The sequence below is a fragment of the Pavona decussata genome, unplaced genomic scaffold (genome assembly GCF_977016875.1).
Source record: "Pavona decussata unplaced genomic scaffold, jaPavDecu1.1 SCAFFOLD_245, whole genome shotgun sequence".
NCBI classification, from domain to species: domain Eukaryota; kingdom Metazoa; phylum Cnidaria; class Anthozoa; order Scleractinia; family Agariciidae; genus Pavona; species Pavona decussata.
In genome coordinates this window covers 1,277,439-1,301,762 of record NW_028145650.1, presented here as the reverse complement: position 1 = coordinate 1,301,762, position 24,324 = coordinate 1,277,439, and the positions used below count along the sequence as shown (strand labels likewise).

At 39.8% G+C, this 24,324-nt stretch overlaps 2 protein-coding genes and 3 long non-coding RNA genes across 5 annotated transcripts in view; 2 read left to right on the top strand and 3 right to left on the bottom strand.

The window, feature by feature from the left end:
• The window catches only part of LOC146457221 (uncharacterized), a 176,522-nt gene that overhangs the window by 11,526 nt on the left and 140,672 nt on the right, over positions 1-24,324 (bottom strand). The gene's annotated exons all lie outside the window — the stretch shown is intronic.
• On the bottom strand, positions 754-4,233 carry LOC146457233 (E3 ubiquitin-protein ligase RNF103-like). The gene has a single exon (XM_085092285.1). It carries the CDS (start codon positions 4,199-4,201, stop codon positions 2,288-2,290), a length of 1,914 nt encoding a protein of 637 aa, XP_084948411.1. The 5' UTR covers positions 4,202-4,233; the 3' UTR covers positions 754-2,287.
• On the top strand, positions 4,239-23,469 carry LOC146457230 (uncharacterized). The gene is made up of 2 exons (XR_014858579.1): positions 4,239-4,456; positions 23,207-23,469. It is a non-coding gene; the product is annotated as an uncharacterized LOC146457230 (long non-coding RNA).
• LOC146457232 (uncharacterized) lies at positions 5,126-7,945 on the bottom strand. The gene is made up of 2 exons (XM_085092286.1): positions 7,538-7,945; positions 5,126-7,084 (listed from the first exon to the last, which is right to left on the bottom strand). The coding sequence occupies exons 1-2, from the start codon at positions 7,746-7,748 to the stop codon at positions 5,976-5,978; spliced, it is 1,320 nt and encodes a 439-aa protein (XP_084948412.1). The 5' UTR covers positions 7,749-7,945; the 3' UTR covers positions 5,126-5,975.
• Positions 8,105-14,281, top strand: LOC146457231 (uncharacterized). Its single transcript, XR_014858578.1, has 2 exons — positions 8,105-9,007; positions 9,144-14,281. It is a non-coding gene; the product is annotated as an uncharacterized LOC146457231 (long non-coding RNA).

The window sequence follows — 24,324 nt, the reverse complement described above, 5'->3', positions numbered from 1 at the left end:
CTAGACATTTTAGACCCAAAAAAATACGCGCAGATTTTTGAGACCCAAGCAAATACACGATACACGATTAGATCTTCAAGCCAAAAAAATACAGGAGTTGAAAATTTTAGACCCAAAAAAATAGGTCGGACCCCCCCCCCCCCCCCCGTCACGTTTATACCTGAGTAACCCACCTGGGGGGGGGGGGGGAAGCTTGAAATTTCATCTTCTAAAATTTGACAAAAATCTCACCCCGTGATTCACCACCACTTCCGGACATAATAATTTATTTTCCACATCATAAACAAGGCAAAAGGAAAGCCGACAGAGCCACCAAAAACGAACAGAGCAAAAGCAATGAGGGTTGTCATGCCCAGGCCCCCAACAAAAGAACTTCTGACGAATGAACCAGAGTACCTCATTTCTGAGCAGGGACCATTTTTATGCATAACTCGGGTGTGTATACACATAGTGGTGATACACAGTCAAAAGGGCAGATGCATGTGCAGGAGACAAGGAATGAGGCTTTTTAAATTAAGCTTAGGTACAATCTGGCTGCTTCATAAAATGCTAAAGAAGAGATGGAATGTTCAAGGAAATAATAATCTCTAAAAAAAAGAAAGAAAGACGCATGGGCACTGGAAAAAAGGTGGTTGAAAGTAGAGGGGTTTTATGTCGGCCTCTTGAAATTTGTTGAAAATTCTTACAAATCTGATGGAATGGGTCCCAGGAATCTCTTTATTTGATACAAACACTGGTTCTGAGATCACTACATTATTTTCCTTGTCATCTTTATTTTTATTCTGCAAATGTGACTTGATCACCACTGAGCTTTTGACAAGATTACACTCACAGTAAAAACTAGCTAATTTTAAAATCAAAATTCACCACCTGTCCCAAATTGTTCAAAAAGCGGACAACTTTATCCAACAGATATATCGCTATCCAGCAGATAAATATATCAGTTGGAGTTTAGTTATCAGTTATCTGCACTATGGTCAACTGGGGCCTGATGGTAGAGATGCAGATTCCCAAGTTACATTCTTGTTCTATGAGTTAGTATTTTTATTCATTGATTATTATCAAAATTTCAAGACTGGTGCATCCTTTTTCCTCAGATCCTACACGCGAGTGGAAATGCATAAAACAAATACAATTCTACTGCAAAAATGATGCATTAGCTTGATCTGTCGAGTTCTTTCTGCTCCTCACGTCATGCACGCATCCAGACCGGTTTTCACCGTTTTACGGAAAACAGTCAGCTTTTTGACAATAAATAGATAGTTTTAGGAGCAAAAGAAAATTCCCAGGTTTAGCATGGAAAGTGCCTGTCAAGATGACTCAAAAACTCAGGGATGACACTTTCCAGTAAGAGCATGTCACAAGACCCCCCTATCACCCTGCTCCTTCAGCGCTTGCAATATTGGAAAAGTCACATTTTTCCCTGTATCCGTACCTGTATGCTGCAGAAAAATTAGGAGAAGGCTACTCCTACTCTACAATGTTTCACATAGCTGTTTGTGTAAAAATGTACTTTGCGTACTGGGTTTTGTTATTGTTTGTTTTGCCCTTTCTTTTACATATCAAAGGCCTCTCAACTACCATGCAACTCAAGTGAAGTAATGCTTGGTCAAATTTTTGGCTAAAGGCAAATCAAACAATAAAAATATTGATTGTAAACTCAGGCCAATTTGAATGGGAGCTTTCATCCCAGGATGAGTTCATCACATACATGTGGTGGTTTCACCACTGGACGACACTTGATTTTTTTTTCCTGAGGTCAAACCCCTATGTAGAGGTTGTCTGGTATTCAGTTGCATTCACTATATGCAGCGCTGTAAGCAAACTTTTAGCCCCAAAAATGTCAATAGCGTCACTCTCATCTTTATCAGACAGTATAATTTCATCTTCGCCAGGATGAAGTTCATCTTCCAAGTCTGGTGAGAGACTTAACCTGGGATGAAACCACTCACCCACACATGCAAATGTGTGGCCTCAAGGGACGAGCAGAGGGATAATCAGCATCTCTGTAGTGATGTTTTTATGATGGATTGGTTGAGAAGAAAAATATATTGCAAGCAAACATTTAAAATGGTGTTTTCTTCCATCCTATCACTCTCACGTAGAATTCCAATACAGTAAACTCCTTTTATTGTGGCACCCTTGGGAGCAGAGTTAGTGCCCTTAATAGCGAGAGTCCATAATAGCAGAATTTATTTCAGTCAAACATCTGTAAATTATTTTTGCCAGGGATTTAGCTGCTGTCTGTACTATTGGGGTGTCTGTATTAAAGTTTTCCAAGTGATGTTTAAGTGCCTTGAATTTGATTCCTCACAAGATTAGCCTCCAAACCCAATGGCTTTTGCTTGTATGCTGGCCAACGACAAACAGGACAACAATAACGGCCAGTGCTATTTCCCCCACATAGCCATTCCTCAATGCACTGCTGATGGTAGCAATGGCCACATGGCAGACCAAGCAATAAGCAACCATTCCTGAAGTCCTCCAGACATATAGGGCAGTCTTGAGCCACTAACATACCAGCTGGTCTGGAAGACTGTTGGCAGCATGCATTATTCTTTCTGTGTTTTTTAGTGCAGTACCCCTGCCTAGAGTCACAGCACTGTTTTACATGGGAACAACAAAATTTCCACACTGGTAGGCTGTTGATGTAATCAGTAGGAATTATTGGACGTAGCCAAAGTTCAGGGACAGCAAGACGTCGGATAAGGAGCTCAAATCCATCTTCAAGACCTGAAGCACTGTAGTCAACTTGTGGCTGTCTGAGGGCTGGAAAATTTTGCACGACATTGGTTAAGTAATGCAGGTCTTGGGAAAACCAATCTCTTATGGACATGACATTGCTTTCGTCCTCAAAGCCAAAATGTTCCTTAAGCCTTCTTTGAATCCATCGCAGGAGTAGACCATAGGCAACATAACCACCAAATATCAACCCTTTGTACCTCAAGCCAAGAACTGTATAATCTCTTATCACTGCTGCGGTATCTGATGTCATTATGTAACGGCAATACTTAAGAGCAGAATCAAGGACTGGACTAAGGAATGGAAGTTGGAACATTGTGACAACTGGGAGGCACAAGATTATTAGGCTTGTGTTGTAGAACGTCAATAGCCAGGCAAAGTGAATAACTCTTTTCAGTATGCCCCCACTCATTAAAAACAATTCCATAAAGCAACTCAAGTTTATTATTAGCAACGCTGTCACGAAAACATCATTGACTTCTGGATGAATGGTTCTTAGAAAAAGTTCAATCGAGCTATATTTTATCCACTCTCCTTTTCTGTGGCCGTAAGTCCAGTTCCCCTCGGGTGTAAATATCATAAGGCTGGGAAAATGATCGCTGTTGTATTTTTTGAAGATCTGCGTTTTTGCTTTAAAATCGAGTATCCGAACGTGTCCGAATCGAACCCTCCCAGTGAAATGAACAGACAGTGAACCAAGATACATGGGAGGTTCTGGTAATTTCGAAAATAACACAACATAAACGGGAGTTTCTCTCATATTCGCCTCAAACGTGTCAGTAAATTCTTCCAGAGTGTTAAAAATAACTAGCTTGGAAGACAGTTCTTTGTTGATCCACTGGAAAACAAGTTCCACCGAAGGCTTCGAATCATATGTTTTCAATATGACGTTACCCTTGGGTTGATCTCCCTGGGGCATAGAGATGGCCAAAGATGGCCTATACCAGCCGTATTTTATACACAGTCGTGGGTCATTCTCACACATGAAAGTTCCTATTCGAATACCAAATCGAGATACCTTTCTTTTCAGCGATAACCATTGCTTGCTACGAAGCAGAGAAGACTGACCCTCAGGGATGACATCAACCAGCCAAGTCCCTGCTTTAGTGTCTTCGACTTCTTCGAAGAAGTGAGACGCCCCCGCAAATTTCAAGTCCTCGCTTTCCTCGTTTTCGTCAGTGGAACTGTCGCTGACAACTGAGCAGTTTTCAGCGTCGGTTACCGCTCCACAAGCTTCTACTAGCTCGACAAGTTCTTTCTTCTCCACCAAACCTGAATAACTCACGCCCCGTTGCTCCAAAATCGACTTGAGCTTTCTCACGCTCAAGGCGAACGGATTTAAAAGCTGACTCGCCAGGCACCCTGCTTTCAGCCATGTGGACGAAATTTCAAAGACTCGAGCAACCAAAAAGATTAAGAAGAAATAGCATAACAGCAGTACGAAAAACCTTGCCAACATGGCGACTAATAACAAAACAAACAACAATCAGGTGTAGCCGCCAAATTGGCGGCAAATTTTCGATGCATCCTCGGTTGTGATTGGCTCGTTCGAAAACGAGTCGAAGTGGATCAACTCACTCAAGGCAGTATGGGTGATCTTTGTGAATTTTAAAATAAGTTGTTTGTCATGTCTGAACGGCAAACAGTTTCCTCAGAAAATAACAGCTTGATAGTGAGTGATGGAAAACAAGGGAAATGAGCACTAATGGTAAAGGTAAGTTTTTTTTATCTTGTTATTGCCCATTTGTGGTTGAGTTTAGTAACAGTGGCTGTGATGTAAAAAACATTGTGGAAATTATAAATGGCCGCCATGCCCATGTGACAATTTTCTCACAGTTGGCAAGTGTGTCAGCACAGTTCTTTCTTTTGAATCATTGCATGAACCGTTCAGATGAAAGCCCTTGAGTGGTGCCTTCCTGTTATGCTGTACAAGGTGGTTCTATTTTTGAAAATTCAAGTGAAAGCCCCCGGGGTGAAAGCTCTTGAGCTGCTTGAGCAGTAGCTTCCTGTTGTACTGTTTAGTACATAAGTTTAAGCTTTTTATATACAAGGCGATTCTAGCTTTTCATTTTGTAGGTGAATTCTTGAAACGTTACAGTTTAATAGAATGAAAGTTGTCGAGGAGTACTTTCCTGTGGTGCTGTTCTGTTTGTTTTTTCTTGCTTTTCACTTCCTTTCCCAAATTTTGTATTTTCTAAGAGACTTTATAATATTTCAGGGCTGTCAATAAGGGCTGGAGGGCGGGGATTTCCCTCAGCTATTACGAGTAGGAACCCTGGCTCCTTCGACATAAAAAACGAACAAATGACATTGCTGATTAGCAATGTTGCTCCAAGCTTTCAACTTTCTCAGCACTAGTTAAGTAAACACAAACAACAGTAAATGTATTTCAAAGTTTCAACTTTATTTTTTATCATTTAGTGACCAGCACTGGGATTATATAGTCAATGACCAGCTTGACTATTACTTTGTTTGTAATATTCTTTGACATTTGAAAAAATTATTCTCCTTGATAAGCAGGCGTCAAATCTAAAAATGTTTGTACATCTGGGTTTTACCCGTATGCAAGTACATGTGAATATTTAAAAAAGCTATGAATCTTTGTAAATTGAGTTCTACTTATGAAAAAAATTATATATAATAATAATTCTTATGCCTTTTGTACCAAGGAGAACAATTTAACAAAACATCATGTCTTTACATAAAATATCTTAAAACTAATTGAATACAGAAACCTGCTGTATAATTTTGTTCATAGGTTCAATGTATGAAAAATAGGCCCTTTTAAGTGCCAGTTTGGCACTTTAAGTGCCTTAAAACGTCTGCACATCAAAATATGTACATTAGGACCAGCCTAATTCTTAATATTTTAAAACATAAATACAACTAGATTTTACACAAGGCATACCAATGTACACCACTTCTCAAAACATTGAACGTCACCATTTTGCTAAAACAGAAATCCGTTTTTAGGAAAAATATTCTAGCCTAAACAAATACAGAGACCAGCTGCATTCTATGATTAATACTTCTATATATGAAAAATATGTCCATGTCAGGCATAATTATGGTACTCATAGTACCTTGAAGAAATCTGTTGGTCAATTATGTACATACTGTGGGACCAGCCCACTTTAAAATTTCATGTTAAATATACACAAATATTTCACTTTATCAGAGTTCATCAATACTGAAATGTCTCAACAGTGCCAGCACTGTACAATGCAACCATCTTAGAAAGAGTTCACTGAGGTCACTGGGACATGAATTGGTGAAGGTGTTGACTGAGGAGACCGGCTGTGAATTGGTGAAACAGTTCCATTGGTTTGAGAAGCCATAGCCTTTCTGGCTTCCTCCTCTTTCTTAGCTTGTTCTCGCAAGTGGATCTTCATGTGGCGACGGCGTTCATCAGATCTTGCAAATCGTCGCCCACAGGTGTCACATGCAAATGGCTTTTCTCCAGTGTGTGTGCGGATGTGAGTTGTCAGATGGTCTGAGCGGGAGAAGTTCCTCATGCAGATACGGCACTGGAATGGTTTCTGTCCAGTGTGGGTCCGCATGTGGCGTGTCAGTTCATCAGACCTTGAGAACCTCCTTGGGCATGTTTCAACTGGGCAAGCATAAGGTCGCTCACTGGGTGGTGTTCGTGAGCGTCCATCAGTAGGGTTGTTACGCTTAGCTTTCAGTAAACCAGCTCCAGCTTTAGCAGGGCGGCCCCTCTGAACAGGCTTATTATGTGAAGTCAGGAAGTCTGGTGGAGTTGCTGTATGCAGAAGCAACTTGTCCATCATTGCGGTATGATCAGGGGACATAGTGCCAGGGAAAGGAGAAGGTGCACCAAGGATTGGCCACTTCATGTTCAGTGTAGCTGTAGCTTGCATGAACATTGGAGATGAAGAACTCACTTGCTGCTGGATGGGTCGCTGGTACAGGTTTCCCTGTGATGGGATTTTAGGCAGCCCAGAGAGATTGTTACTCGAAGACACAGGAACCTGCTCTTGTTGGAGGTCTTGTGGATTGGGTGTCTGTACCTTGTTTGGCCCTGAACTGGTTTCGTGTGACATTGGAAGTTTTGGGTCCTGGAAGAATGTGCTCCAAGGAGTAGTACCAGCTTGGCTGATTAAGGGAGTGAGGACTGTGCGGTCAGGAATCCAAAGGTTGTGAGCTGGTGAACTGTAAGGGGAAGCTTGTCCGCTCGGTGGAGGAGTTGATCCAGTGGGCCCTGAAATCACATCATGTAGACTCGGAACTTTGAAATGGGCTAAGCGTTGGCAGGCTTTAGTAGACTGGTTAACTCCTTCCTGCTTAACGTCTGGTACAGTGTAGTCTAGATCAAGGTCTCCTGAAAAGCGAAAAAGAAGAAATCAGTGTTAGCGAACTGTGTAAACAAATGTAGTGAAATTACAGCAAACACCGTAAATAAGAGATTTTGGGTAAAAGAAAAGCGTAGCAAGGGAAAATTCGTGTAACTATATTTGGAAAGTGGACAACTCCTTAATAACAAAACGAAATGATAAACTTTCAAGTAAAAGGCAAGAGCCGGAGCCGATTGTGTAAGGATTAATAAACATGATGAAATTTTCGAAGCCAATAATATTCGAACGTAGTTGTGTGAACTGATTCGATAAATTAACCGCATCGAATGCTTTGAATATGTGACACAAAATCCCACGATCTTACACAGTTTGTTTTAAAAAAACCCAGCGACAGCGTAGGTGGATTCGTTTCCGACGAAAACAAACTGCATCGATCGAATGTTGTTAGAAAATTTTAACGTTCGTTAGTTACTAAGTACCTGGAATTGGAACAGAAGTGCCGTGGAAATCAACCGGCTCACCAAAAATGTTTGTTGGCTCATCCTGAACGAATGAAAACTCTTCGGCGCTAAGTTGTGGGACTTGGCGAGCTAACTGTGGTGTCAAAAGACTGGCAGTGTCGAAGCCAAAAAGCTGGTCCGTAGCAACTTGGGCAAGGCTATCCAAAGCTTCTGTCATGGTGATCATCATGTTAAAAATATAAACTGTAGGTTCTTCAAACGGCTGAAATAGTTCTCTTGATGTGGTTTTTGTGTCGTTAAACTGATCAACAGTATAGGTATAGGTCGAGTTATTGGCCAGCAATAACTACGACTCGGCTTAGACTTCGGTGGTCGTTTCTTTCCGTCGGGATTTACTCCTTCGCTTCGTAGAGCTTTGACGATTCTGGTTTACGAACCGAGTGGGCGACTCCTTAAATCTAAAATTCATTGTTACTCGGTTGCTGCGTACGTCACTAGAAGTTTCCAACAATTCACGGCAGCCAATGAACTTGTTGCTAATTTTAGCCCATTTGCGTCAACGTTTGACGCATCGTAGGTATTGCGCAAATGGGTATTGTTTATCAATAACCGGTATCGTCAGAGCGGTTTTGATCAAAATTGATGCTTAACACATCTTATTTCGGTAGATAATCACAAAACGTGACTTTTTCTAACCGGTTGTGAATTCAGAAGCAGCGAAATAAGCGAAATTCGGGACCGAGAAGCGAATTTGCGCAAGCGGTTTGTTTTGTGGCGTTACGGAAACATGATGTATAATTTACATACGCGTCATCGCCTGTCATTCTGGTTTATATTGTTCAATTGTTCAATTATTGTTTACTTTATGACGTTCGTTCGCCGCTGGGTCTACAGTCAGTCGGCCGTGACAAAAAGGGAATAATCTAGACATGTTCATGCAAATTCGCCGAGGTTAAGTGCTGTGCTCTCTAAATATTGCACAATTGTACACGAAGTGTCCTGATCTTCCTTTAAACGTGACTGATTATTTATTCCTTCAAAATAGTATCGTTAAAAATTCATAACTTTAAACTCAAACCAAAATACAAAGTAAACCACTTAAGATCGGGAAGATTTTTGGTTTTAATAAAACATCACCAGTACGGTACCTGCTTTCCAAAAATACACAGAATATGTAAAAACGAACACAATAGTTTTATTTTGAGGATGGGGTATTTGAATTTTAACATCGAACAACTTGCCACCCAAATATATATTTAAATATATAAATTTATAGACGGTACATTGTTTTTGTGTGCTTCTGAAATTCTGCTGCTCCAATCACGTATTTCAAAGAAGCTTCATTTTTTTCCATTTCTAATTTGGGTAGTCTCCAAAAACCTTGACGTTAAAAATAACCAAGAACTAAAAAGGGACACCAATTAACGAGTTCGTGGGTGTCCGTGACAAAAAGAGAAGGATTTGCCAAAGGCAGAATAAGAACGACAGGTGCAGTGGTTTTTCTTAGCCTATCGTGATAAAAATAACTTGGTCTGACGTCAGATGATTGCTGGGGATCGCTGTCTTGTGGAAACAGGTGAAATGAACGGATATCATTAACTTTGTGCTCATTGCTTATTCATAGGATTTGGAAGCGAAAAGGAACCGATGTTATCGAATGTACGAAACACGCCGCATTTTGGTGGTGCTTTGCTACCACTGGCAGAAGATGGATCATGTTAAGATTTGGATGTTTCAAAAAGCTGAAGTAAATTGCATTGATTCGATATGGCGGGAAATCCTCCCTTTTTTGCGTTTTTGTGCGACAGAAAGAAGTGTATTTGCATTACAAATAGTCAAGCCACGCGAATTTGACGATGTTTTTCTATTAAGCGATATCAGTGTTTGGCAGATCTACCTCAGTTAAACGATGGCCTCTTATCGAAGAAGAGCACAATTAAACCGACTTGGAGCGAAGACCAAAGTTCTACGAAACATTTTCTCGCCGATTATTAGCCTGGCAAAGAGTAAGAAATGGCAGGTTGTTTTGATGCATTTAATAGTCAGTTTACCGATTCTTGTCGTTTCTGAATATTGATGAAAGACGCGAAGCTTTATTTGATTTTTCCGTCAGTTTTGACTCGTTTTCTGTAAGGGCCGACACTGTTGCCGCAAACCTAATAATATGAAAACGGTCAAGTTTACAAGTCCTTAAATATAACTGTATTCGGGGTGCCAAAAGGAAATACCGTGTACAAATAAATTTTTCTCACCCACCCACCCAACCGTCAATGTCAACAACGTATATTTGAAGTCTCTGACTCACTCCTGTGATTATCTAAATCTACAGTTTTAAGGAAAAACTACGAAAGGCACTGCTTTTGAATGTATCCTTCAAATACAGGTTTGCGTGGTTAACTTGATGCCACAGAATAATTTGCAACATCGTCTTTTCCATTGGAAAAGGCTTTCTAGCCGACTTTGTTCGGAAAATTTCGTCGTCTTTCCGAAAAGCAAGATTCGACGCGAGCCCAACAAACGCCTCGATGTTTTTTACTGCGATACATTCGATTTTCAGGAATTTCTTGCCATTTAATAACCTTGATATAATGTCTTCTGGTCACCTTATTTGCTTTATCAGGTGCGTTTTCAATGAACTTATTAATATTCAAGGAGAAAAATCCCAGGATTCACTCCTGGAAGGGTACCCGCTGTCATGATATGAAAAAGTCAAACTTAGTCAAATGTAGAATTCTTCAATCTTTACTTTTTGGTAATTTTAAGCATTATTTTTTTACCGTTCATCAAACGATATCGAAAACAAAAAAAATATTTGTGGGGGGAAAAATTACAGGAAAGGGAGATAGTCTTATCAAGCCTTCAATTCTAAGAACATCTAGTGACGTAGAAAACTTGTAATTTTTTCAAATTGTACTTATTGTTTCTTCCACTGTGGTCTGAAAACCTTCCTTTTTAAAATTTATCTACTTGTGCCGTTTATTATGGTGAGGATTTCGAAGATATTTTGGTCAGTAATGGTGTTATTTCCAGTTGATCGTGTTTCCTTGGTATATAAAGACAAACTCAGGATTGTGTCAAGGGAAAAATGCGATACGGCTCCTGACAAAAACAAAAATAGGTGTAAAGGAAAAAAAGCTATTGACTTTTGGAATAGTAGAGGACTGGATAAAGTTGGGAATGATCTTCTTTTTGAAGTTTTGAAAAACAAAATAAAGGGGAATGAAACCGGCGAAATTTGTAAGAAATAGTAACGCAAAGAACAAAAGTAGCTTGCGCGCGAGGGCGCGGAAGGGAGAAGGTTTCAAGCGTGTCCAGCATGTTCTCGAAAGATCTGGTCTGCAGCTATGTGACATGAATGACAAGAGGCCCGACGTGACTCTCAGCTCAGCGACGCTCTCAATCATATCAAGGCTCTCGAACTTGCACGAGTGACTTCACATGACCTCCGGACGCGGCACGTTTGGAATGGGCACACCCAAATTGATTTCGTCGATTGCGAAAGTCACGCACTTGGTTATGAAGTGTTCTGTTTATGTCGCGCTGACAGCACGAACATAACAGTCCATATCCCGTACGTCTACGCTGTGATTACACCTCCACGCATCGTTGGGCCCGTCGTGAAGAGATTTTATTCTACTGTACCTCACACAGCTACATGGATCAAATACGCTTCGCTTTCATGGGAAACTAAATTCCTTGTTCGGGCACACCACTTTATGCCCTTATTAAGTTTACGCGTTGGTGAAATACCACTTTAATAATGTTTTGTCGGCAGGTGACGTGATGCCGCTGTCAATGGGTGATCCACTGAATGTGTATTTGTAAAGTATGCAGTAGTTTTGTTTTTCTTACACAATATTTATCTAGCCAGATTGCGAAAGTTGTTAGATAGACAAAACTTTGATACCATATTACGATAGACCGAATTCCTGACGTGGTAAAGAATTTGCACAGGTTTGTTTCATAGTTCTCCTGTCCTGAAAGCTTGGGAATACGGCTGCTGCCTCTCGTCGCTCAGACTGTGGTTCGATTTGCAGGCAAGGTATTAGATGACTGCTGAGTTGATCCTTTTGGTGCATTGAGCTGAGGAATGCCAACAGTGATCATTGTTTGTAATGACTTCGAAGACAAAGCCGAAGAAAGCGTTTTGGTGAATAGGGTTTTTCTCTGGTAGGACTGACAAGTCAAATTTGAATAAGCAGCGGAAATAGGCTACAATCAAGTTCAGATCTTTCAGTTTTATAGATGACCCACTTTTGAATAGTTATGCTGTTGCGACCAAAAAAGTACTTCACCATGTTAGAATGATTCATCCTTCATACGTGCGGACGTACTGAGCTGACTCTGAAACTTTTTATCCGACTGGTGCAGAAACAGCGCGCTAAAACCTCAATGACTTTGTTTAGCATTATCCCTTTTGCGGGGGTAGAGCGCTTTTCAAAGAACTTACCGCAAAACCTCGTGTTTATAAATTTACTGCAATTGTTGACAATTTTCTTTCTTTGTTTTACATGCCTGTGATCGTGAAAAATGTGCGTGGTCAAAGGGCCAAAGCTCAAGCAGGTGTGGAGACCTCCATGTTCGTTCTTTTTTTAGCGATCTGGGTTTTTACGATCATCTTCTATGTGAACGAAAAGATATTTTCTAGATAGTTAGCTCACACAAGTCTCGTCATTTAAACAAAAACCGTGTCTAACCCACACGGCAATCACTACTGGCATGAAAATTCACTCAGTCTGTGCAGACACGTTTGCATGCAGCCTGAGGGTGAATTTATTTTTAGCTTAGTGTATGTCTCTATACTGTACTTGCCGTATTGTTTTGAACAGTAAAAAAAAAAAAGAAACGTCTCCTGCTCTACGCAACAAATCAATTCACGCGAAATATTGATAGGCTAATATAATGTGATTTGACTCATCATGTGACGTGAGGCATGAGAGGGTGTGTATCTGCAGGCTGATATCACGATATTTGTTATCAACTCTTATGCTGGTAGGTTACAAACAGGAAAACAAAGCGTCGGGCGCTTTTGTTTATCTTCAGCTATTTACCAAAGATTATGAGAAGATACGAAAACAGTTTTAAGCGCTTCACTCGAGTACAGCTTATTACCTCTAACCTTCCTTATCTTTTACGAAATGAATGCTTTCACCGACAGTTTAAGTATCTTTTTTTGCAAATACGAGGTGGTTGTTTATTGGGTGTTTCATATTATAAACGAGCAAGCGAATATTGACAGTGTATGCTTGTGTCGTACCATGCTCTTTTTAATGACCTCATCGAAATCGTCATGCCCTACCAGATATTCCTACAAGAACTCTGTTAGATGAAAAACGTTGTATGTAAAACGTACGACACTACGGGAAAACTTCATTCGTTATGTCAGCTTAAGGAGTTTTTTTAAGAGCTCTTCTCTAACCACTCGAATATGAGACAAAGGGGTACTCCTCTATTTATCCTCCACCTTACGCCCATCATAGGTACAACAATTTGTTTCTAAGCTGTTACCGTAAAATTCCGACTGTAACCCCCCCCCCCCCCCCAAATCTCAGACGCTTAAAACCTGATAACAATCACCACCCCCTCCCCCAGTGTAAGCTCATGGACTTCTCTTGGATTTCATTACTGTTTGTTTCGCAAAGAGGAAACGGATATACACTGTTGTTCCAAGACTGAAAAACGTCGGTCATGCAACAAAAGCGACAGGACACTTTGCTAAAGCGTGCGTCACTTGTAAGTTAAAACTGGCTCTAAAGATGACATATTGACTATGACGCTAATATGTTCTTTACCGAGATCATGCTGATATACACCGTCGGGGTTAGTGCTACTATTTCAGAACAGGGCAGAATACTTTTTGATACTTGGACCTGCCGTCGCACCAATCAAACAGGTTCGACTTTCACCTTTTTAAGACGTGTCGCCAACCGTGTCCTTTGTTTGACTGGTTTAGATTGATGTCAATCATGGTTTTTACCGGCCCTCGTACAACACGTGACTAAGAATCTACCGAGTTATGAAATTCCCTCCTTTCCCTTCACAGTTTGCGTTTGATGGGCTGAGTTCCTTTACTCAGTTCCATGTCGTCGATTGATAACTTAATGTTTCCACGACGGATTTCGTTGCGGCGTTCTTCGGTGGTAACCTAGTTAGATCTTGGCCAGAAACACTGAATGAATGGCATGGAGATAGCTATAAAGGACAAGTTTTGGTGGTTATGCCCTTGGCCATTTCAGGAAGCCGTTGCCATAAGCTCCAAGTCAGCCAATTTGGTATGGAAATATAGTGAATTCAGTCCTCGCCGAAGGGTAACAGGACGACACCTTTAAAAACAGAACTAACTGAACTTCGTGGAGGACAGTGAGCATTGTCGTTGAATGACTGATCGAAATAGAGATCATTCCTTCTCTTGAACGATTAATCAGAAATACACATTCACGGAATGTTGTTGTAAAAGCGTTTAGTTATTATGTAACAATCAGACGTTCCTTCCTACAGGCCTCTTTTTGACGCATTTGGTTATCAGAAACAGTTGCCAGTTGATAATTTAGCCTTGGAGTTTCAAACACTGAACCTTGATTTGGGGGAAAATGGTCAAAACGTTTCCGTTTTTCCTGCTGCTCAACCAGCAGCATGGCACATTCAGTGTATGTTTATTCTTTAGACTTTTAATAATACACTTAACGAGTATATAAATAAGCCAAGTACATGTATTGCACAGAAGCTTGCATGTAGTTAATAAAGGCGATTTAATCTAAAATGGGACGTTGTTAGTGATTATTTAGTACAATTAATGTGAAGATACTCGATGGAAGATACATTTGCGCCCAAATATGAAACACAAAACGTCGTTTAATGTGTTGTAGGACGCTGGCTTGAACAGCCGAATCTTTGGGTATTACACATTTTAGCTCTGCATTTCTTTACTGCAAATAAACGGAAACAGTTTCCGCGAAGCTTGTCTCTGAGGGGTTTAGATAGTGACGAGTTTTTGGCGTGCACGATCAGCCTTAAGAAACACAACTGTACCTCAGTAGTACAGGTGAAGTGTTAGTTACTGCACAACAAAAAATAATTGAATGGATATAAGAGTAATGAATGATCAGAGTCTAGAGTGGTGAAGGCCTTGAAAATGCTGAACGTTCTGTAAAATCACTAAGATGAATGGTGGAGATTATATATCAATGTGTCCAAAGTTCGATATGAACATTTTCTGCTGAATCAATGCAAAGGTTCTGTTTACACCTCATACATGAACAGTAATAATAACTGACAAACTTCGCTTCGGTCTGCTGTACTGCCGCCGGACAAGATTAGTCCTCTCGCTGCCGCTTTCTTAAAGTTAACAGTATCGAGGAGAGCTACTTGATTATTACTGCTTTTGGTCTATTTAGACTCAGTGTTAAATGAAAAGGAAAAGCGTAATTGCTCTAGGAACGAGATAGTACGTTCGAGCTGACTGAAATTCACTCCGTAACTGTTGACAAGTGACATGTGATGTGTTCCTTTCGTGTACTATATACCAGTTGCAAAATTTTTTTTTCTTCTTTAGAACTAGTGACGCGGTTTTTTACTCCCACTGGACAGTTAAGTTTCTGGCTATAGACGTGCAGTTTGGAGGTTCCGTGAATGTTGAATCGAGTTGTTAAGACCGAAATTCAGTGGCTGGTGTGTAAATTCGTCTCGTGATTAAATCACAGGTTGTTCAATCAACCTTTTAAGTCGGTTTACAGAATTCTAAGCTAATGCTGAAAGATCTTGGCCAACAACGTGGTAAGGTAATTTAAGAGAGAAAGAGAGATCTTACGTCCACTTGATGGTAAAATTTGTCACGTTCCTGGTTATAACAGCGAGATTTGGAGGTTGAATGTTCATTCAAGTTAGTAGGAAGAAGTTAGTGTGTAAACATTTGTGATTATCAAATCGCACAGTTGCTCGATCAATCTTTTTAGTCTCGCAGAACTCCGGCTGTTTAACCTCTGAGCTAACACTGAAAGAGCTTGGCCAATAACGCGGTAAGGTAATCAATCAAGAAAGAGTCGCTCACTGTAAGATGATTTTTACAGGGCCGCGAGTGTCATTCACTCACCCTGTTGCACCAATTTAGCCCCGCGGATCACAACAACAGTGGTCATTCATATCGGCTCTAACTTAATTGATGCCGACTTTAGACAACTGTAATAAAAACTTAACTGAGGTATAGACCTCTAACAATAGCCTTGTGATGTCTCACAGACTATCATGCAAACAGCAATTGTTCCTTACACAAAATACTGAAGTGACTGATGGGTCCACCGAATCTACCAGCTTTTGTAGTAGCCACGTTCATTCAGTGCTATAGGGGGCAAGGCAAACGAAAGAGGAAAGAAGAGTTCTACGCCTACGTAGATCGGAGAAAAGTGAACAAAATCCTTCACTAATGCTTTCTGTCCAAGTGGGAGTGAAAAGCAAATACTATGATTCGATCGGTTGTGTGGTATAATAAGTTTAAGTGTGTTTATATGACATACACTCACTGAGTAACTCGGTTACAAACAGTGATCAAGACCGATATAAAATATCGAAAACCGATTGTTTTAAACTTTTAAGCCTTTAACAACATGGTTCAGAAGTACATGACTTTCTCACGAGGGACGAGTCACCATTTATGATAGAATATATTCGCTTTTTCTTATGACTTGATGGCATTGTGCAAGAAAGAGTGATGGCAGGCTTGGCAAAGAAGAGGAGCTTCACGGTTACATGGGTCAGTAAGTGATAATTTTTTTTCTTCCAAACGGCAGGTTTTTTATTTTATCTTCCTGCCAATCTGGTGTACAAGACTTGTAAGTTAAGCATTCAGGGAATGCTGTACCAAATTCAAAACAAACGTTTGATAAATCTGCCAAATATTCAAAGAGCACATGCATGGTTGTGTTTCAATAGAGATCGGTGGTAGTGCTCTAATCATTGCATATGCCGCGGGTATTTTGTGCTCAGTTTAACAATCCCTTGAAATGGACTTAGAGAAATAACGACCTCCAATCTTAAAAGAAAAGATTTTACTAGAAAAAAAGGATTCGAGGACTAGCTTCATTGTTTGGGAAAGTACAGTCAAAGAGGGAAAGTCCTCGTGCGGCAATGAACTACACTTTCATTTTGAATCTTCCTTCGTTCACTTGGTTTTAAAACAATATTTTGCGTTCTCTTCTGCCGATTAACTAAACTTTCTTTTGGTTGCGGTTTTATTTACAGGGAGGGCAGACTATTGATTTGGTGCATCAGTGAATAAGCGAGATCTCACCGGCCTCCGCAGAGTCGGCCGGAGAGACTCGTGAACAATATCAGTCCTACAATAAATCTAAAGAACTTATTTACTCTTTAAATAAAACTGCAGTTAACACGCCTTTTTAAAACTATGTGGACATTTGTCTTCTTTCAGATTTCATTGGACAGTCAACGTCAGTTTACGGTTTAAGTCTTGCGAAGGACACTAGTTTTTGAACTAATTTTATTTACACTGTACTTTTGATCGCGGTCTTAATTTATTACTTTTCTACCGGCTGATCAGCACTGACAGTGCTTCTGTAAAGAAACTGTAAGCCTTCCTCTTTTACAAGTTCCCAAACAGTTTCTCTTTTTCGAAAGGCCGGCCTGATATTGCATCTTTACTGTGGAGTGCGTACAATGAATAGTGGTTTAAAGACAGCTTGAATAGGTATCCTAGTAAAGTGGTTAAATTCAGTTTGACTGGCGTTTCACGAACCCGCTCGACTACGATGAAGTTAAAATTACTTGTATCGGTGTTTTTGGAGGTTTTGGTCTCCTGCAGTTTGAAGCAACTCCGTAACTCAAAATAAAGTGTACAAAGGCATAAAAATACTGTTAACACGTTGGTGCAAGCCGCATTCAGTCACAACCACGAAGTACGGGTTGTATCAACGTGGCTTCCATATACGAGAGGAGTGGCAATGAGGCGACTGGTGTCATGGTTGAGCATCGCCGGTGTTTGATTAAACACTGAGGGTTAAACAGCTGTGTATCCAAAGCAGGTGGTTGCAGATGCACGACACATTAATGTGGTAATAAACTCTCGAAAGGAAAAAAATTAGGATTTTAACACAAGGACGCCATATGAGATTTGAAGTCACTATAGAGGAAGACACTCCTTATGTAAAGCCATTGATACACACTTTCTGTTACGGAAAGAAACTTCTTTGGAACTTTCGCGCCACCGACCAATATTTCGTTATTCTAACTCAGTGAATCGAGATGAAACAGCAACGCAACGATTAGTAAGAATTACCAGCGGCAGGTTCGTATCCTGTACAGATTTACAATAGTTTGCGAGCAGAATTATTGTTACAGTGCAAACCTGGTTTCGTTTGTAAGCGGCTTGCCCTAACAGCGTGCATGGATTTTGCCTCGGTGTTGATGGAAGGTCGATCAATCTTGGAATCAAACTTGCTGGCCAGTTCAAGCTCGAGCAACGATCAGCAAACAGCTACCCTAGATTGTTCCTTGTAGGCTTCTGTCAATGGACCTCGTGCTAAACAGAATAGCGTGACCCGCTCTCTGGTTACGATTCCGTTTATCGGCCCTTTTATTTTTAGCGTTTAAATTGATGTTAATTTAAGCGCCATTAAACAAAGAATAGTGCTTAAGAAATTGGTTCTTTAACCAGCATGACTCTCTTGTGAAATTTTGTCGACAATTGAATAGACCATGTTAAATTCAATTTATATTGTTATCTTGGCCGGGTAACGAAATCCTTATACAAAAGCACCTTATTAGTCAGCTATATCGAGTTCGTCTTTTTAAACGATGTAATTCACAAAATTTGTCCTTTTAGTAATTTTATAGTGCTCTGTCCAGCAGTGTCGATAGATTTCTGTTTTCCTGTCCTATTTGAATTAAAATTACCGTGACAAGGTCTGGATTTGTTAGGGATCATTAAAAAAAAACGACGTTTAAGTTAAGCTGAGCACAGCACAGAAAACATCTTGTTTTGCATCCTTATAAAGCGCCTCGGTTTATTTAATTCGTTTTTTTTAATCCATAATGATTCAACATTTTCTAACTTAAGTTTTAAGTGCTTTTGTTGTAACATTTTCTGATCCATGCGGTTTGAACGAAGTTGCCACAGGCATGAATGGCAAAGCTGACAGAATTCATTACTTCCTTAACGTGAAATGTAGATTTCATGGTAGTTTTTCCGTAAAAGTCATTGTTAAATGTCGTTATTTAGGTTTGAGTTACTAGTGATTTTAAAGCAATGTTACCCTACATAACATGTTAAACCGTGTAATTGTCTCCATCAAAAAGCGTGGTCTCTTGTGGAAAACATTTTCGCCTATGAATGGAACTAATTAAATAGTAAAAGGGTTTTGGAAAAGAATACAGACGTACCAAGTTTTATATCCTATAAATGCTACTAAGAATTAACTTCCGGTCAGTTTTATATGATTGATTGAACAAACATAAAATGATTCGACATCACTGAGCTATTACAATTTTGTGTTTTCGTGTTAAAAGCGCGTGAGCTGGCCTTAATCCACACATCACTGAGCAACACTAACTACATGCAAAGAAAAATTTCGTTATTTGTTTTAGCGCAGGGGCTAGGCTCGTGGAAGCTTTACTTGTATTCACTGAAGTTAAGCCAGTACTTTTGTTTTGACGAGATGTACACTACCATGTTGATCTTGCGCTTGGAACAGCGATGTATAGGCGCTATATAAATATTAAATTATTATTGTTATATTATTGTGAGAAAATGTTGCGCCTATGAATCGGGCTAATTATTAAACAAAAGATGTTTAGCAGAAAAGGCGGGAGGAAGCACCCAATGTTAAACTCTCTGAGAGCCATAAAGAACCATAGCGCCTGGGATATATTATATATATATTTCTTACTTAATTTAGTCTTAATGTTTCAACACCAGCTATAAGTAATAAGTTAAGTACACAGTGTCTACGCGGAATTCCACGAAACTGTGCATAAGCAGCACTGCTTATAGAATCCATTATACTTTTTTAGCCTGGAGCTACGATTACTGAGAAGAATGGCAGGTTTTACATGTGGGCTTGTTTTATTCTTTCGAAACTCTCACATTACGTCAGAGATAGTTCAAAAAAACCATACTGAAACATAGCAACGTAATTTTCAAGTAGAGGATATCACTGAAAACCTGGAAAAGCAGAGATGAACGTCTTAGAACTGGTAAGGTTTGCATGGGGTCGTTAGAAAACATTTCTTGGGAGGTTCATGTTAGAAAAATATGACCTTCTTCTCTGATTTGGAGACTGCGCTTAGACAGTGGACACTTCAGTTTCTTACGACCCTCTTTTTTGGTTTTGACCCGGGTGTTGTCAAGTTTTGGGCTTTTGGCAAATAGCTTGCAAACAAACTAAACCCGTGAAGTGAATGTATTTAAACCCCCGTGAAGTGTCCTTAACTTACTGAGAAGCTGCCTCGTATTAATTTCAAATTTGAAGTCTTGCGAAATTTCAGCAGTTGCGTGTCCCGGACTAGTCTATATTACAACGTAGCCTGACTATTGCTTTGGTTACCTGTGGTTCATAACAAAAGAACTGAATACGGTCCTTAGTGATAGAGCTCCAATTTGCGTCAAAGGTAAAAGTTTATGGCAGGTAGCACTCCTACGAAGGTCACTCCTAAATTTCTATTTCAATTGATGTTGAATTTTTGTATGTTTCACACTCTATTTTTTTTTTCACTGTATGAGGACTTTTATTCGTAATACACACCCATGTTGAGGTAGAGGATTGACCAAAATGAAAAAGATGTCTCTTTTTATTCGTCCTGGTTGCAATATAATTGTGGGTTTTCTTCGTTTCCGCTATATAACCGTTGCGTCCCCGGTCGAATTTTTTTTAAGATGAATTTTTTATTATTTAAGTCATCTTCACTCTTCAGGTCATCAAGAAAACAAAAAAGTTTTGTTTTTATTAAGTCGAGCTACGCTGTTGGCTTTGTGAGAGCAGCTGCGTGGCAAATGCAACTCGTGGGCGCAAACTGCGGAGTCGACTTGAATTTATCATAAATTTATCAATGTGATGTTATGAAATAGGTTAATCCCTTCACGAAAACGGCGGCTGCATCTGACTGAGTCCAGTGTTTGAGAAAAGATGCAATGAATAAAATACCAATAAAAAAAAAATAAACGTCCAAGGAGGTTACCCCTTTGAACCAGAAGGGTGGGACTGGGGGAGTTCATCTGTGCAACGTAACGTTTTTCAGGCTTACAGTGTGCCCACCTTTTCGTCTTAAACAACCCTTGTTATTGCGAAGGTCTCTATTGGCTTTAAGTTTCTGTTTCGCCGAAGGAATTCAAGGGAAAAAAAGAAGATTATGACAAATAATGTTTAGCGCCTGCTTTAAGTCGAAGTCACTAGATCTTCATAACACCCACGCACGTCGGTTGGGAGGACTACATATATGACTTGAAGTTTTGGACACAGGAATTCAGCCTTTCGTTAATGTTACCAATTGATACCCGGAAGAAAGCACTTTCAACTGCGAAACTTTAAATGGAGAATGAGCTTGAGTTTCTTTTCCCAGTAGTTTATCGAGGATTACTGAATGTGACAGAAACGTGTGGGCGAGTGCTGCATATATTTCTTATTGAACAGAACCTTCAAAACAGACTTCTCTTTGAAAAATAACTGCGCACAAGTATCCACTCTTGCCACTTTCTTGAGCTTTAAGATTTATAGAGTATACAGTCTTCAGCTTTAACGGTTTGAAACAATAGTTTTAAAAATCGAGGATATTACGCCAAAAAGATTAAGTCAAACCTCCAAAAAAATCAACACACGTATTAGTCGAGCAAAAGTTATATATACAAGTGATCTGTGTGGGAAAGCGTTTCCGATGTGACTGACACACACTTCAAACAGCCTACAAGTTCTAGAAACTGTTGTCATTTACTACGTTGGTGCTATAGGAATGCCCTACTTTATGTTACGTTTCTATTTACACAAAGCTGAGCTTATTCTATAAGGGCAAATTATATGTGTAGGTGAAGTGATGGTCACTCATGCGATGAAGGGGCAGTTTAAACCGTGTAAATTATATCCAAACAGCGGCACAGCGCGAGAGAAATAGAATTTTTTTCACATGGTTCAAGATATCTAATGTTTCGAAATTTCTGCCCACGGAGTTATGTTTTTTCTCCTGCGATTGAATACTGATCCACCAATGACACGACGTTCGTCCAGTAGGACTTATTAAAAAATGTTTAGAAAATAGTTACCTTCATAAGCGGGAAAACGTGGATTTGCCATTGTTAACATGCCCAATTCGAATCGCGTGGAGAGGTCTTCTTGTTAGATCTTGGCTTCAGCGCTTGGAAATGGCCTGATATTTTCTGAACTGCTTTGACACCGCAGGGCTGTGTATCCTCGTGTGGCAAATACTGTGCGAAATGAGCTACCGATCGCCTGTGCGTACGGTTTTGGTGTTGTAACCAATTATGCATATAATCGTAGGCGTTACGGCTCGTTAAACATTCGTAATGAAAAACGACAGACCTGCGTGATACTTGCGTGGGAGGGCAAAATTATTCCACAACAAAACCATGACAACCATTTCCGAACAAATACGAGCCAATCCCGAACATTGTCGGCAAGTGTCGATAATCTGCTTGGTTCACTTTATTTGGTGGTAATGATGTAAACGTTCTCAGCGCAGTATTGGATTCCGTCTAGAACAGGTCGTCTTTGGCTGACGGCGACAGACAAGTCAACTTTTAAAACGATAAACTAAACCAATGCTGACCTCCCAGCTTTCATCGGTTTCATGGGAGAGTGATCAATCTATTTATTCATTTCTCAATGCAAAAATTTTTCTTCGATCTTCGAGTACGGATGCGTGGGTGGTCACGTGGTTAAACATAGCTTTGGCTATGCTGGGCGTCCACATGCTATAGATTAAACCGGAAGTTGATTTGGATGCTTCCGGAAGCAATTGTCTCAAAGACAGCGCGCAGTTAGAGCTTAATTGAACGTTGACAACACAACCGACAAAACTGTTGATAATTGTTTCCAATTTCTTCCGACATTACAAAAACGATCTTTACTCGGAAAATAAGGAGCAAAATAAAGCATTTTGTGAAATGCACAAGCGCTGTTATCAATAATATCAACTGATCTACGGATCTGTAAGCCTAAAGTGACACCATTTAAAGGGACAGTATCACGCTATTTTTAGTAACACATCGAAAATCGGAAAGACGCTATTCGGTTGATAGCAGCCAAGATATAATGACAAAATTCCATTAAAAGACTATCAGAATGCAAAGAAACTATCCAAGGATATTTTCGCCGGCAGATGACCAAGATAGAGAGGGGTTCAAATTTTGAAAACGTCTGGCGGACGTTTTCAAATTTCGCTGTTGTAACGTACTAAAAATCGCCGGTTGTACTATATTTTGGTTCAACCTTTCGTCTTAGAATCACTATTAACATTTCTTTAAATTAGCGATTCAGAAATTAGTTAACACAATGTTCAAAGTTTAAATTTCAGTAGTGAATTTTGGCCAAAAATCACGATATCTCCCATCGATCTCCCATGATACTGCCCCTTTAATGAGTGCTAATGTACAGTACTATTTGTCATCTTATCCAATTTGGTAACAAATTGTTTATTTATTTATTTTTTTATTCATTTATTTTTCGTATCCAGGTCCAAGCTTCGCGAGGAAAACCTGGCTACAGACACCTTTGCGTTTTTACACTGGATATTCGTAAATCTTTCAAACTTAGATGCAAGGCAGGTCATCATCGTCCACTATTCCTCAGCAGTCGCCCACACACCCAGGTAAAGACCACGCGGCCTGTGAGCATCGCATGGTTAGCGAATAGATTTGTTTCATCTAAACAACTGGCCAACGTGGACAGACTTAAAAAGCTGTGTTTCCATAAAATGCTAATAAAGGAATGATATTCAATTAAGTCCCATGTGCTGTGTACACCAGCTAGCTACCAATGTTCTGAGATCTTCACTCGGCCCACGCACTCTATTGTTCAGTGCATTCGTTGCGAGGGAGTTTCGTGGTTGGATTTCCCATTTAGAATGTTAATGTTAGCATGCAATATTCTGCTTGTACCTCTCTGAAGAGCAAACGTACGCCTACAATCTTGTTTGATTTTATCCGTTAGCCAAATGTCGTTTATCTCGTCAACTTATATGTTGGTAGTGCTTACCAGCAAAATATTTACCAACAAGGATGCCTGTTTTTGTTTTCTTTAGTCGCATTTTCACAATTTCCGGTCGCATTATAAAGATCTTGCAAGAGTGTGCGGTGCGTGCGTGCCCTGCTATTGAAAAGCTAAAGAAGATGAAAGTCTCAAGGTCGCCTGAGATAACCCAAACATTCTTGCAAAAATGAAAAACAAATCGTAAAACAAAACAACCTTGTGTTGTTGTGTGCTAATTATAACGTTCTTATTTTTTGAAATTGTTGTGGTGTTTGTCAAAGTACTTCGTTGCTTCGCTTGATCATTGTACTCTATTTTAGTTCGTACATAACATTTTGTGCTCAAGTTCCATGTTATTCAATGCGGAGCTTTGAAACAAAATTGCCCCCTATTGTAAACGCACTTCTGTATACCTTGTACGGCAATCATCGCGTGTCCGTTCTCCACCTGTTGTGATCTGTGATATATCAACGTTCATTTCCGCTTCCGGACTATTTGATTTTGAGTTGACATAAGCAATTGTGTGGTTAGGTTGCGTTTAGCGAGACTGGTGTTATTTTGGTCATTTATTTTTAAATTGACTTATTAAACTTAGCTCTAAAA

Bases quoted from the DNA above. Each gene is read 5' to 3' on its own strand.
- LOC146457233 (XM_085092285.1), bottom strand. From the start codon at position 4,201: ATGTTGGCAAGGTTTTTCGTACTGCTGTTATGCTATTTCTTCTTAATC.
- LOC146457232 (XM_085092286.1), bottom strand. From the start codon at position 7,748: ATGATGATCACCATGACAGAAGCTTTGGATAGCCTTGCCCAAGTTGCT. The intron at 7,085-7,537 runs GTACTTAGTAAC...TTCGCTTTTCAG, and splicing joins CACTTCTGTTCCAATTCCAG to GAGACCTTGATCTAGACTAC.